The 13,509-nt window shown below is 41.5% G+C and overlaps 1 protein-coding gene across 1 annotated transcript in view; it reads right to left on the bottom strand.

The window, feature by feature from the left end:
- Positions 1–1,629: 1,629 nt before the first annotated feature.
- Positions 1,630–13,509, bottom strand: part of NUF2 (NUF2, NDC80 kinetochore complex component) — a 41,168-nt gene continuing 29,288 nt past the window's right edge. Inside the window, exons 10-14 of the mRNA XM_014516916.2 lie at positions 11,981–12,118; positions 9,989–10,129; positions 8,362–8,537; positions 4,468–4,603; positions 1,630–3,187 (exon numbers count right to left, since the gene is read on the bottom strand). Of these exons, the coding sequence (XP_014372402.2) occupies positions 3,050–3,187; positions 4,468–4,603; positions 8,362–8,537; positions 9,989–10,129; positions 11,981–12,118 (729 nt within the window). The 3' untranslated portion in view covers positions 1,630–3,049. The remainder of the gene's footprint in view (positions 3,188–4,467; positions 4,604–8,361; positions 8,538–9,988; positions 10,130–11,980; positions 12,119–13,509) is intronic.

Genomic DNA, 13,509 nt, shown 5'->3' with positions numbered 1-13,509 from the left:
GATCCAGGCTGACCTGGACAGGCTCAGCAAATGGGTGGATGAGAACCTGATGGTGTTTAACACTGAAAAATGCAATGTTCTCCACCTTGGGAGGAAAAACCTGCAGCACCCTTATGGGCTTGGCAGTGCTACACTGGCTAGCACTATGGAAGAAAGAGACTTGGGGGTCATCATTGACCACGAGATGAACATGAGCCTTCAATGTGATGCTGAGGCTAGTAAAGCGACCAAAACGCTGGCTTGCATCCATAGATCCTTCTCAAGCAAATCCCAGGACGTCATTCTCCCCTTGTACTCGGCCTTGGTGAGGCCGCAATTCGAGTACTGCGCCCAGTTTTGGGCCCCACAATTCAAAAAGGATGTGGAGAAACTTGAGAGTCCAGAGAAGAGCCACGCGCATGATTAGAGGTCAGGAAAACAGACCTTACAACGACAGGTTGAGAGCCATGGTGCAATCCAGCTGCAAAATGGTACGATAGAAGGTGTTGCAAGATGTGTGGTGCCCCATGTACTACTAACTTTCACACTTAGCAACTCTTCCAGAAGGCACCTCTTGGGAGGACAAGGACCAATGGACACAAGCTAAGAGAGGGAAGATTTAGATTGGACATCAGGAAGAACTTCTTCTCTGTAAGGGTAACTAGAACCTGCAACACTCCCAGCAGAGGTGGTGTGGTTGCCATCTTCAGAGGTGTTCAAGAGAAGGCTGGATAAGCACCTTGTTGAGCTTGTTTGAGCTCTTTAACCTCCTACCTATGGCAGAGGACTGGACTTGATGATCTTCCAGGTCCCTTCTGGTCCACTGATTCTATGATAAGGTGCACCTCTACTTTGACTTCAGACTAACACAGCTAAGTACCTCTCTCTGCATTTAAAAGAAGGAAGGGCCATAAGGACCATGTTTCAGTGTCCTCATGCACCTCGTATTTTGGGTTTCTGAGTAAATGCAGGGTCTTCATAAAGTCCTTGTGCACAACTTAAGTTATTAAAATTTAAAAGTGCACAAGGACTTTATGAAGACCCTGTATACAATAGATAATGTTCAAATCCTTGATGGTCTCTGAATTAATTGCAGTTAGAAGACTACATATAATTAGATTGAAAATTATGGTAAATTATTTTCATTTATTGATATTCATGTTCAGCCATTACATTTTGACTATCCATTTGTTATAAGCATAGATTTTTACATACATTTAAATATATTGTATTACTCCTGCAACTTCTTACTGAATAGTTGTAATTTAACACTTTCTTAAACATTTTGGTTGTAGGACAACTTAAAACCCAACATTTGGAAGTTGGGCTCCTAAACAAGTGATTTTTGTTTTGAGGTTCAAACGATCCATAACCCCTACTGGACTTGCAGTTCATTAGCATCTGCAGAAAGCAGTTTAAAAATGGAATGTAGAGATTATGCCCACTATTCTGAAATGGGTTTGAATATATATTTTGCAGCAAGGGAGGTTTAGGTTGGATATTAGAAAAAAACTGTCTCACTAGGAGGGTGGTGAAGCATTGGAATGGCTTACCTAGAGAGGTGGTAGAATCTCCACCCTTAGAGGTTTTTAAGCCCAGCTTAACAAAGCCCTGGCTGGAATGATCTAGCTGGAGATGGTCCTGCTCCGAGCAGGGGGTCAGACTAGATGACCTCCTGAGGTTCCTTCCCCAACCCTAATTTTCTATGATTCTAGAATATAGGTTTACCCCTTTACTAGGAAGTGACTTGCATTTCTCCTACTTTTTTAAATTAAACATTGTTAGAAATATACTCAAATCAATTAAATTAAAAAATGTTTCATGTTAGTAATCACATTTTATTTATGTTGGTGATGGAGAGACGGGTTGAAATAATTAAAACAAAAGCTGTGTCAACTAAGAAATAATAGCTTAAATGCAGTTGTCAAAAAACGCTGAAATCTTATTTCCAAAAAACATTTACATGACATACCTTTTAAAAATTTTACCCTAACAGACTTTAGCAAAATGGGGAGGAAAAAAAAAAAAAAAAGAGTTAAGAGATACTGAAAAGCCAGACAAAAAAGGAAAGGGAGAAACAGAAGAATGGACATGAATAGACAGATTTAAAAGCTAAATCCTGAACTTCTCAACTGAGTGATAATTGCAAGAAGCAGTTTTGGGCAAAGTAGAAAAATTTAATAAAATGTGTCCGGCAGTATTCTAGATTGAAAAACTAAATGTTATATCAAAGAGATAATGATCACACTGAATAGGGGAAAGAAAACAGTACAAAAGTGAGACTATACAAGTCTTTACAACATCTATTTAAATACAATGCACTACATACGTACTGTAACAATTCATACCCCATTTGGCCAAATAGTGATTTCTATGCAAATGTACAGGATATCAGTCCACGCTTTTTTTTTTTTTAAAGTGTTCACCAAAATATGGACTCATCCTGTAGAAACAAATGAATGTTCAATACCACACAAAGCAGGGACCTTGAATTCAAGGTTCAAGAGGGACACCACTAAATAAAATTGTATGGTTCCCCAAGTAGGAAACTTTCCTCTGAGGGCTTCTCAGAGGCCAGGCAAACCAGAGGTCATACAAGAAAAATTTACTGTCCCACTATGATTATGATCACTGGATCAGACAGAATATGGGGTCATTCAGATTCTGTTCAGTATAGCTCAAACGTAGCAAAACTGAGATTTGAGGATGCACTTCATGTTGAGATGCATCAACATCTGGAAAAAACAGTTATTCTAAGAGCCAACAGCAAGCCACAGGCGAGTTTTGCAAGCCAAACTGGCATTTTTGCCATCAGAAGAATCAGAATTGACCAAAAAAAAAAAAAAAAAAAAAGTGTCAGCAGGCTGGCTAAGCCCTCTTGCACCCACAATAATCAGCTGACACTGAGGGTTTACCTGTAACACTAAATGTGTACTGATGGATTTTGTGAGAAACAGATTTTTTTACCTCGAGTAATTATCCCTCCCACACAAAATGCAATCTTTCAAATTGAGACCCGAGGATAAATATAACAAAAGCAGAACAAAGGAAAGCAAGTCTAAGAGCTAGTTCAAGAAGTCTGAACACTAAGCAGTCCCATCTTTAGTTCAGCAATTTTTGCATCTCTTGAGGTTGCATAGTTCTCTGCTATTTTTGCCAAAGATTCATGGTACTTCTCCAAGCCAGCCCGCAGGTTCAAGTAGATCTCCTAAGATGAGATAATTAGGATGAAATTAGTTTCTTGCATATCCACAATAATATCAAGCATCAGCAATAACAGACAATTTAAGAGATGATGCATGAACTTGATCGATTCCAAGTCTGTGCTCAGTCCCACTCAGGAGGAAGCGCTCCCAAGCAAGACAAAAAGCTAGAACAAACCAAGGGGGAATGAGGGCAAGAGTATTTGCCATCCCCTAAAGTCCAAAGGAATCAGCTCCCAGACCTGCAAAGCTCCCTACTCTCCAGTGAGCCATCTCTAGTGCCACAGAACAGCAGCCCTGAATATCCAAAATCCACAGGAAGAAAATGCCTCCCTGGTACCCTGCTATTTTTCCCCAAACCCACAGATCCCTGAATAAGGGCTTATAAGAGAGCCTCAAGTTACGAGACAGTCTGTTAGGCATGGGATCTCACCAAGTTTTCAGAAGGCCAACTGTGCCACATCCCAGCCCCTCTTTCCTCCCTCCTGCAGCACACCCAAGTTTCTCAGGAGAACACAGCTCTCGTGGACAGTAGATAATGCATGGGGACAAGGTGTTTCTTAAATCTGCTGCTGGAGGGATCAATGTACAGGATCAGTAAGGGCTAGTGCTAACGGAGAAGGTGGACAAGACAGCAGAGCACAGGAACATCTCCACAATCCTCCGCTCCAAGTAGGAGAGCCCAGAAGTTACAGCTCACTTCCCACACCTCACAGGTGCTGGCTCTGCCTTGGAGTATAGCTGTCTATAACCACAAGTAGTTTACTACAGTTAACATGCCAAACTGTGGCTGCTAATTAATGTGCTAATACATTTTGAAAACAGCTTAAAAATCAATGACATTTAAAACCCTGTGGACTACACAATTCCAATGAGCTAATCTTTAGTCTCACAACTTCCAATGTTCTTGCTACCGGCAGAGAAATGGGAAGTGGCTTTTTGGACTCAAGGATACCGAACATATAAAGGGGCTATATGGAACTCCTGATCTCTCTTGACTGACGTACTTAATCGAGCATTAATTTCTTTACCACAGGCCTCATGTACTGATTTTGTGGCAGATTTTCTTTTGTGGATAAGAAGGAAAGTGAGATCATGCTGATCCTAGAAACTCATTTTCAGATTTAATTAGGCAGCAGTGATTACAACTCTTAGAAGCTTTGACATGGAACAGTCTTCTTGGTTTATTATAATGGCTACAGAACTCATAATAAAGACACCTCAGCAGCAACCAAAAGTCCAGACAATTAAAAAAAAAAAAAAAAAAAAAAGAGCTCATGCTCACCTGAGCTTTCATTTTTTCTTTTTCAGTGTTCTCATTCAGCTGCTGAACTTTGGATCTTATTTGCTTGATTTCCTTGTGAATTGCTGTCACCTTCTCATAAACAGCCCCTCTCTTTTCCTGCACTCTGTTACAATGCCTAAAGCAATAAGTAATGAAATAGTGAGTGCTAAACCATGACATTAACCCCAAATTAAACAGAAGCACAAAGATGGATTTTGCACCACAGATGTATGTCAATGAAAGTGATTTTCTAAATCATAATACAGAGCTGCATTTGCAGGATTAGTAATACTTATTTCTCTACAGGCACAATTATCTCTATCACACTGGCATCAGGAAAGTTGCTTTACTCTTAAATCCTCAAGCCGTTTAGCATCAAGAAAACAAAATCCAAAGGTATTAATAATTAACATTATTATAATGTACATTACACTAATAATTACAGATTAAATTTCTCAGCTGCTGTCAAAACTGACTTCACTAGAGACATACCAACATAAAAACAGTCGAAGTGTGGGTCTTTAGTAGTTTTCTACCTTTGAGCAATGCATTCATCATGCTCTAGTGGGCAGTATGAAGGCCAGCTAAAACACCAAGTAGGACTTGAACTTCTGTCATTTATTCTTTAAAATGAGACAATACTCCTATCACTGAGACGGTGTAATTAATTTGCACTGTGCTTTGAAAATTGCTTACAGATTAGCTTTTGGAAACTCCAGGGTTTAAGAAGGATCTGGGCGGCCTGTTTTGAAAACAATTCAGGAAAAGCAACAACTAAGTTTTGCACTGACATCAATGGCTATTATGACAAGACCTTAATGTTGGACAGTCCTGACCCTGCGGAACACGCTACAAAATTAGTGTTCTGCATTTTCAGTTTATTTAAAAAAATTAATAAATCCAGGAATTTTGGGGGGTTTATCTCTGAAACAAAAAACCAGGATGAAATCAGAAAAAAAGGAAGAAAAGGTAAAAAAAAAACCAAAAAAAAACCCAGTATAAATTGGGGAGGGAGGGAGTAAGGCTGAAACTAAAGAATGGGTGGGGGGAGGGCACAGCGCAGCCCATCAACTGCTACCAGGGCTGCAGCAGGGAGCAAATCAGGGGGGAGCTGTCAGTTGGTGCAGGGCGGGGGGGGCGCAGCTCTTGCTGCTATGTGCCCCCCAGGAGGCCTGTGCGCTGGGGGGCCTGTGCTGGGATCTTCGCACACAGATCAGTGGTAGGAAGCACATGGTGCTGCACCCTGCCTTTCTTTCCTGGCTGTGTTCATGCCCCTCCCCGCTGCTGCAGCAGCCTGCTGACAGGCTGCCCTGGCATTTGGGAGGGAGGGGGAGTGGTCTGTGGCCAGATGTGGGGTGGGAGGAGGGGGGACCCAACCCTGACTCCGGCACCAGCACCTCCCAACCCAGCCAGGGTCAGAGCTGGGAACCCCGTGTCCCCAGGCAGCGACTCCAGCCCCACAGGCCCATGCAGAGCAGCTGGGTACAGTGCCCACCGCAGGGGCTCACAGATCCCAGCACCTAGGGCAGGGCTGAACCCAGAGTTGCTGGGGTGCAGCTTGGATCCGTCTGCCCCAGGAGAGATTCCCACAGCCTGGCCTGCCTCGCCTGGGGTCAGATTCAGGAGCCCTGTGCTCCCAGGCAGCAGCTCCAGCCACCTTCCCCCAACCCCTGCGTGCCCACGGCCACCCCCCCTCCACACTGCTGTGTGTGGTCAACACCGCTGCCCCCATCCCCCACATCCAGACAGAAACCTGTGTCTCATAACCAGCAGAGCAGTACTTTTAGCTTACCAGCACCACCCGTTTTTCAGTTCAAATCTCTGTTAACCAGCACAAGTGTGGAATGGGCCATTCCCCACTCGTGCCAGTTAACAGAGATTTGAACTGAAAAACAGGTGTAAATCAGTAAAAACTTAATGACTTCAAAAAAGAAATCAGGGAATTTATCAGCCCCATTATTATTGCTGTTGCCAGTTCCATTGTTGCTATGCCACCATGTTTCTAGCAAACCCACTCCAACTTCAACTGCAAATCACTCAGGAGTCAATCAGCTTACATTGCAAAAAAGTATTTTAGCCATTCCTATGGCATCTAGCAAACCAAAAAAAAAACAAACCCAAAAAAACCCTCCACTCAGCCCATCCCATTGGCATAAACAACTTCCTTTGTCAAGAACTTTGACAAAGGAAAAGCAGAATCTAGGAAGCCAGATTCCAGACATCTACCTACCGCACAGAACCAATATACTTAGGCATGGGCTTGACATTTATAACAGTGACGTGAATTAAATGATCTGCTGTCAATTCCAACCCATGTATGAACTCAGTAATAAGGCATCCCATATAGTCCGCCTAATGAGCACCACAATGACACCACAGACTTTGCTAGCCCACCTCATCCCATCAACATACAGGCAAGACTGTGACAGCAGGTAACAACCTTCACCTTCTCAAGCAAGCTCATGAAGCATCTCAGGGAAGATCTTAACTTGAATTATTTCATGTGACAACAGATATCAGAGCCAAAACAAGGATGTTATGTCCATCTAAAGACCACCAGATTAAGCACTTCCCAGAAGATGTGATCCAAGACTTTTGACTCCAAGCCATGGCCTTCCTGGCTGGTGAAAGTCTAGAGCTAATGCCTGATCCTGACTAAAATAGCCATTCACAGAAACAGAACCCCCTCATCCCCCTCCCACTCGACTCACTTGGTGGAACATCAGCTGTGTGTATTTGCCAAGTGTAAATTATATACACACTCCATCACACCTTAAGACTGAATATGGCCTGCTGTTAGCGAAAGGTTGCCAATCCTTGGTCTAGACCAAAACACAATCTGGGTTCAAGCCAGGATGTGAAACTAAAACCACAGGAGAAGCTCTGTCCCCAGCACTGAACATGGGGGTCACATCTACAAGTTATGTGCAGTATTTGCAAAATCTACAGTACACTGAAAACAAAGAAACTGACAGCAGCCTTACTAGCAGGGAACATTATGCTACAGTGTTCATTTCAAACTGTTTTTTGTTTCAAACTGAACCAACACCTCCATTTTAGACGTATTTTAAGCTGCTTTGAAATTCAAAGAGTAGGAAACCAGGGAGTTCTACCACAAAGTCTAGATTTAGGTTTCTGTAGTGTACACAAATACTGAGAATGACCAGAATTTGAGACACCTCAATATGCCACAAAATTCAATTGGGCAATAATTTTGTGCGTTCTTTCTGATGTTATTAAAGCTTGATGTCCCAGATCTCCCTCGAATGCAGGCCAGCAACTCCCTGATCTCACAATGAGGCCATTAGTCCTGTGTTTGCAATATTATTGACTTCCTTCATGGAGATAATCATGTTATAAACAGAACCTTAGGACTTCCCTATAGTATCAAGTAGAAAAGAAGGTGGGCTGAGAAGCTTTGGTCAAATTATACTTTTCCTTTTGTTTTTTTAGAAGAGTTGCATCAGGTTAAAACTCCTCCGAGATACAAACCCCCATTTCTCTATGGGTCATGAACATCTTTGATAATGAGCAAAAGTAGCAAGGGAAATCAGGAACAGTTCATGAAAGGCAAATGGGGATTTGTTGAAGTCTGATAAGTTGGAAAATTATCCCAATGTGACATTTTCTTTAAAAAGATAAAAGAACCAAGAATACGCATTATAAATTAAATTAGTAATCCAATAAAAGAACTGCTGTCAAGTCACATTGCAATTATTGATTTGAGACCCCAAGTCCCTGCCTACAGCATTACTGGTCTTAAGAGAACTATCCCTCCTCATCACTTCCATTTCCCTGTACACTATTGGCCACATGTTTGTACCAGGGACATGAATTTTGGAAGTGTATATTAGAGATAAAGCAGCAGAGGCAAAAATGCCAACTCATCCATACTCAAATACTGTGCGCTTATATTGCTCAACATCTTCATGTTTCTTCTTTATCCTTATTCCAGTTGTAGACAACTTCTCATGTTTAGCAGTGACTAGTCTCTTTAAGGACATTTCATCTGTCTTGGCATTCTTCAGCTCTCTCTGAGCACTCTCAATCTGGTCCTCCAGATTTCTGACCTGTAGAATTTTAGAAGAAATACTGAAAAGAGATTCTGAAAAACTAAAGACATGGTATTTCTCTACTGGATATTTACTAACATAAAAAAATTACTTATTCTTATTTTGATAGCTGGCAAATATCAGGCTAGATATCAGGAAAAACTTCTTCACTGTAAGGATAGCCAAAATCTGGAATGGGCTTCCAAGGGAGATGGTGCTCTCCCCTACCTTGGGGTCTTTAAGAGAAGGCTAGATAGGGATCCGGCTGGGGTTATCTGACCCCAGCGCTCTTTCCTACCTAGGCAGGGGTTCGGACTCGATCTATTGAGGTCCCTTCTGACCCTAGCATCTATGAATCTATGGCTATGAAATCACTTGATTTTTACTGTAAATCCAAGCATTAATTTCAGCTTTTAGCAAATATTTAATAGATATGGCTTGATGAGGTCACATCATTTAGGACATATCTAACATTGATATTTCAGATCAAACTTGAGGTCATCTTCAATCAAACCAAGCCATATCTTAACAGCATATCTAATATCCCAGACCAAAATACATTCACATTGTGCTTCTTATTTTGGAAGCGTGGCAAAAGATATATCCCAGATTCCTTTGTACCATTCACAGCAGAAATTGGAAATCATTCTGCAAGTTACTAGATCTCTCCTTCTGGCTTGTCTCTGCACCCAGGCAGTACAAAAGTGCCAGAACAAGGGACCAGGGATTTGTGCGATTGTTGCTGGCTAACTGCACACACTTGAGACCTGAAGCACACAGGTAAGTTCCAAACACATTACAGAAATGAATCAGAAGTTGAATACCATTGGTTTCCCGAATAGAGGATCAGCAGATATTGGCTTGAGGGCAACCTTAAGATTAATTAACGGTCAGTGTAGGCATTGTTTACTAAAACTTATAGCAACTGTTGCAAGGTGCAACATTTGTTATGAAGTTGGACTTTGCTAAAGTGTAATTAATAAATGCTGGTCCTGTAGTAATGATAACAACATTTCCAGTTGTCATTAAAATAAATAGGTTCAAGTACAATGATACTTCAGCCTTTACGTTTCTAATCTATCTATAAATAGAACAAAGTCAAATTAATGTGTTCCTTCTCTACCTTCCTTCATACAACTCTTCCCTCCCACATCCCCAACAATACAAAATGGCCCAATAAAGGTTAACAGTTTCCACTATTGGGACTCGGACACTAATAAAGGTGGTTAAAGAGATTCCCTTTCCTCTCCAGTGATGTAGAGTGGTTCCTATTCTCCAGCTAACCAATAGCTGCATTTCACAGCTTTTGACGTGGCTTGACATTCTTTGGGATAAAAGTAATTATTGAAATGAAAGACAACTGGCAAAGTAGATGAGGGACTTAACAGACTTATGTCTGGGAACTGAAAGATACTGTTTTGCTTTGAAATAAGTTCCACGTTAGAAGATATCACACATCTGATACAAACCTCTGATAAGATGCTGGCCATTCTGTCCACATTTTCTCCTTGGCTTTGCATTCTCTTCTGGTATAACTGCACTTCCAACTGACATGATGGCAGAATCTCAACTAAGTCTCGATAACTTTCATACTTCTCAATGATATCTTGCTTTAAAAATTAAGGAAGGGCTATTAATAGAAATATATTCATTTTTCTTTAATACAGCAATACACATTTTCCTGCACTCTGATGGAAGCAAAAATTAAAAAAAAAATATACAGTAATTCAAATTTTAGCTTTACAAAAAGGTGATAAATTTTAAGTATAACAACACTAGGCAGCACGAAAGGAATCATTGCTTTAGGAAGGTAATGGAGGATTTATAAGTGTGATATCTAACCAAATATTTAGATAGGAGGAAATAAACCAATTAATTCAGTGTGTTACAAGCTCTTGTAGGGCGGGTGGAAATGCAAGTGATACAGTGGAAAAGTATAATTAAAATAAAAGCAGCGAAAGCCAGGATGTCTGATAGCAGTCAAATAGTAATAACCACCACCATAACTCTGCAAAAATAAAAGCTACATAATCACAGAGAGAAATCTGAAGGAGTGTGAATTATGCACACTTCACTAAATGTAAAAATGAACCAGTCTTGATCACAAGCTATAAGACAAACACAAACTTTATGAATGGTAAGTCTTTGTGCTTCTCATGTCTACCTACTATTTTAAAGTTAAATAAAAAGATGGGCATGTAACTGAAGTTAGAGACATTTTCTTCTATATTCCCCTGCTTATTTTGTGCATTTGACAGACATAGGCTTAGCCAATACCAATTCTCTCCCTACATAGCCATTTAGTTTCCTCTCATTTGCTATAGGCCTTTTCACACTTCAACAGTAGTGAAACATTTAATTGGAAGAAATTATTGTAAAAACCATGAATTAGAAGGGGGACTCAGGGATATGTCTAGTTCCTGAAGCTACTTTTAGCTTTTTGCAGCTAGGATTTTAAGTGGATTGGGTTCCCTAAATAAACTTTTTCCTTTAGATTTATTTTGAACTTGAATGAATCTAGAATGATTTTGAAATTAAGCTGGGACCATTTTATCCAAAACTAACAGAGAGAAAACTCCAGCTTCAGAAATATTAAGTGAGAACAGAGATAATTCCGGAGCACCTGATCAAGAGCTGCAAGACAACTGCCACTCCCATGTTGAAATGCCAGGACAAAGACAGGGACAAGTAACAAGAAATTTAAGGTCTCCAAGTTTAGTATTAAAAGCAGAGCAGTTTTGGATGGGAGTTACCAAAGCATGAGTGGTCCTAGCATGCTTAAAGGAAATCTTACTACACCTCCACAGAGAACGGATCTACAATGCAGGCTGCAGCCTACAAGTAGATAACACAGATAGCTTGCACACTGGACAAGGTCTTCTAACTCCAGCCACACAGTTCTGTGTGAACTAATCCAGGGGTGGCCAACCTGTAGCACAAGACCACAAATGGCACAGGCAGCCTCTGTGAGTGACACATTGCAGATCAGAGAGGGGACAGGCAGCACAGTGGGAGACAGGGCAGGGAGCCTAAGGCAGAGCAAGAGATCTGGCAGGGAGCACAGGGCAGGAAGCAGAACAGGAGATCAGATAGAGGCAAGGGGATCAAAATGGCATTTGGGGAAGGTGAGGAGCTAATTTATGGCATGAGTGCCAAAAAGGATAAATTAGCCTTTGTTAGGCTGCACATTGCCAGCCTGACAACTTGTTTCCATTTAAAGCTAGGTCTAGCAACTCTGCACCCTGCAGCGTAGGAAAAGGTCAAAGATGCAGGGTTTGCTTATTTCTTTTGTTTTTTAAATTCTTTACAAAACGTTTCCAAACTAAATCACCAATTGACTTAAAAAAAGAAATCACAAACAGCTCTCTATATCTTTCCAGAAGACAAAGGCTCATATTACTGTTTTTTCCCCCAAGACAGAACAAAATTAACCAAAAGTACACTGATCAATCAAGTCTCACCTTAGCTTTCTTTAGTTTCTGAACAGTCTCTTTCATATGTTCTTTGTAATTCTTCAGTTCCTCTGGAGACTCCACGATTTGCGATTTCAGCTGCTCTTGTTCTTCTTTCAATGTAGCTATTGTCACTTTTAGCTCATTCTAATTAACAAGAAAATTAAAATATATACTTTATCTCTAGCAGCCATTTTAATACTTAATTTTCATATTTAACACTTTAATATTTTAATTTTAAGTCAAGTGAGCACTTGTTTTCTGATTTAAGTAGGGGGGAAAGTTCAGAGAGGCAAGATTCATATTAACACAAGATGCTCACCGGAGGTGGCTTCTACAGACTATGTAGTTCCACATCAGGAAAATCATTTTGGCATTTTTGTTTAAAAACCCCCAAAAATTATTAAGTTATCCAAAAGCATATTGTAGTTGCCATGCAAAGCACTCAGGTAAGGTAATATCAGAGTTACAACCATAAGGCTTAAGTTCAGCTCCTATCATTATACAGTTTTAAGTAACATGATTACAGACTGTTTGCCATATTCCTGCTAGCTGCAAAGATTCCCAGCAATCAGAATTAATACACCCATATGCTCATGAATAAAAGGGCACAAGTATCAACAGAGCTCGAAAGCCAGCTATATTCATAAGAATATTTGTGATTTTTGTTCGTTTCTGTTGCCCAGTACTTATACTATGAAAAGAGAATATTGGTCAGGACATGTTACAATATCTAAGGCAGCAAAAGCTATTGCCAGGAATGTAGGCACTGTCCTATTTACCCATCCATTACCATGGAGTGTTTTCAAATTCTTCAAAAACATAAAAAGATGATGTAATTTTTCTATCAAATACTAAACTGATTTTAACAACGTTACAGTTGTACAGCTAAGTATTCAAGCCAGAAATTTACAAAGGTAGCAAGCAAACGCAACCTTAACACTGTACCAGGGGTCAGCAACCCCCGGCACATGTGTTAAGCACGGCACGTGAGGCCATTTTGCTCGGCACGCCACCACCAGCTTGGGCTCTAGACAGCTGTTGCCAGCCACAAAGCCCGGGCTGCTCCCAGCAGGCAGCTGGGCAGCTGCAAGCCCTGCTGCAAGCAGACCGTGGTTGGCAGCAGCTACCCAGAGTCTGGGCTGGTTGCAGCCAGGAGGCTGCAAACATCTGCTCCAAGCTCTGGCATTAGCTCCATACCAATAGGTGAATGCACGCCTCGGAGCAGATGGTAGGGGAACGGCCTGATCAGTGCAACCCTGGCCTTTTCCCTGCTGCCGGCACAGAGCTGATGGCCGGGCTCCGGAGCCCAGTGCAGCTGTTTGTAGCCAGCCTGGGCTCTGGGCAGCTGCAGTAGGCAGGCTGCAAACAGCTGCACCAGGCTCCACAGCCCTGGCATCAGCTCCATGCTGGCAGAAACTGCATGCGCACCTCAGAGTGGACAGTGGGAGGGCTGTGCTGGCTCAGGCCTTATCCCCACCGTCTACTCTGAGGCGCACTTGCACCTGCTGGTATGGAGCTGATGCCGGTGCCTTGAG

This window comes from Alligator sinensis, unplaced genomic scaffold, assembly GCF_000455745.1.
Source record: "Alligator sinensis unplaced genomic scaffold, ASM45574v1 scaffold31_1, whole genome shotgun sequence".
Classification (NCBI taxonomy): Eukaryota; Metazoa; Chordata; order Crocodylia; family Alligatoridae; genus Alligator; species Alligator sinensis.
Note: the sequence above shows the minus strand (reverse complement) of the source record. Positions and strands in the feature narration are given on the sequence as shown.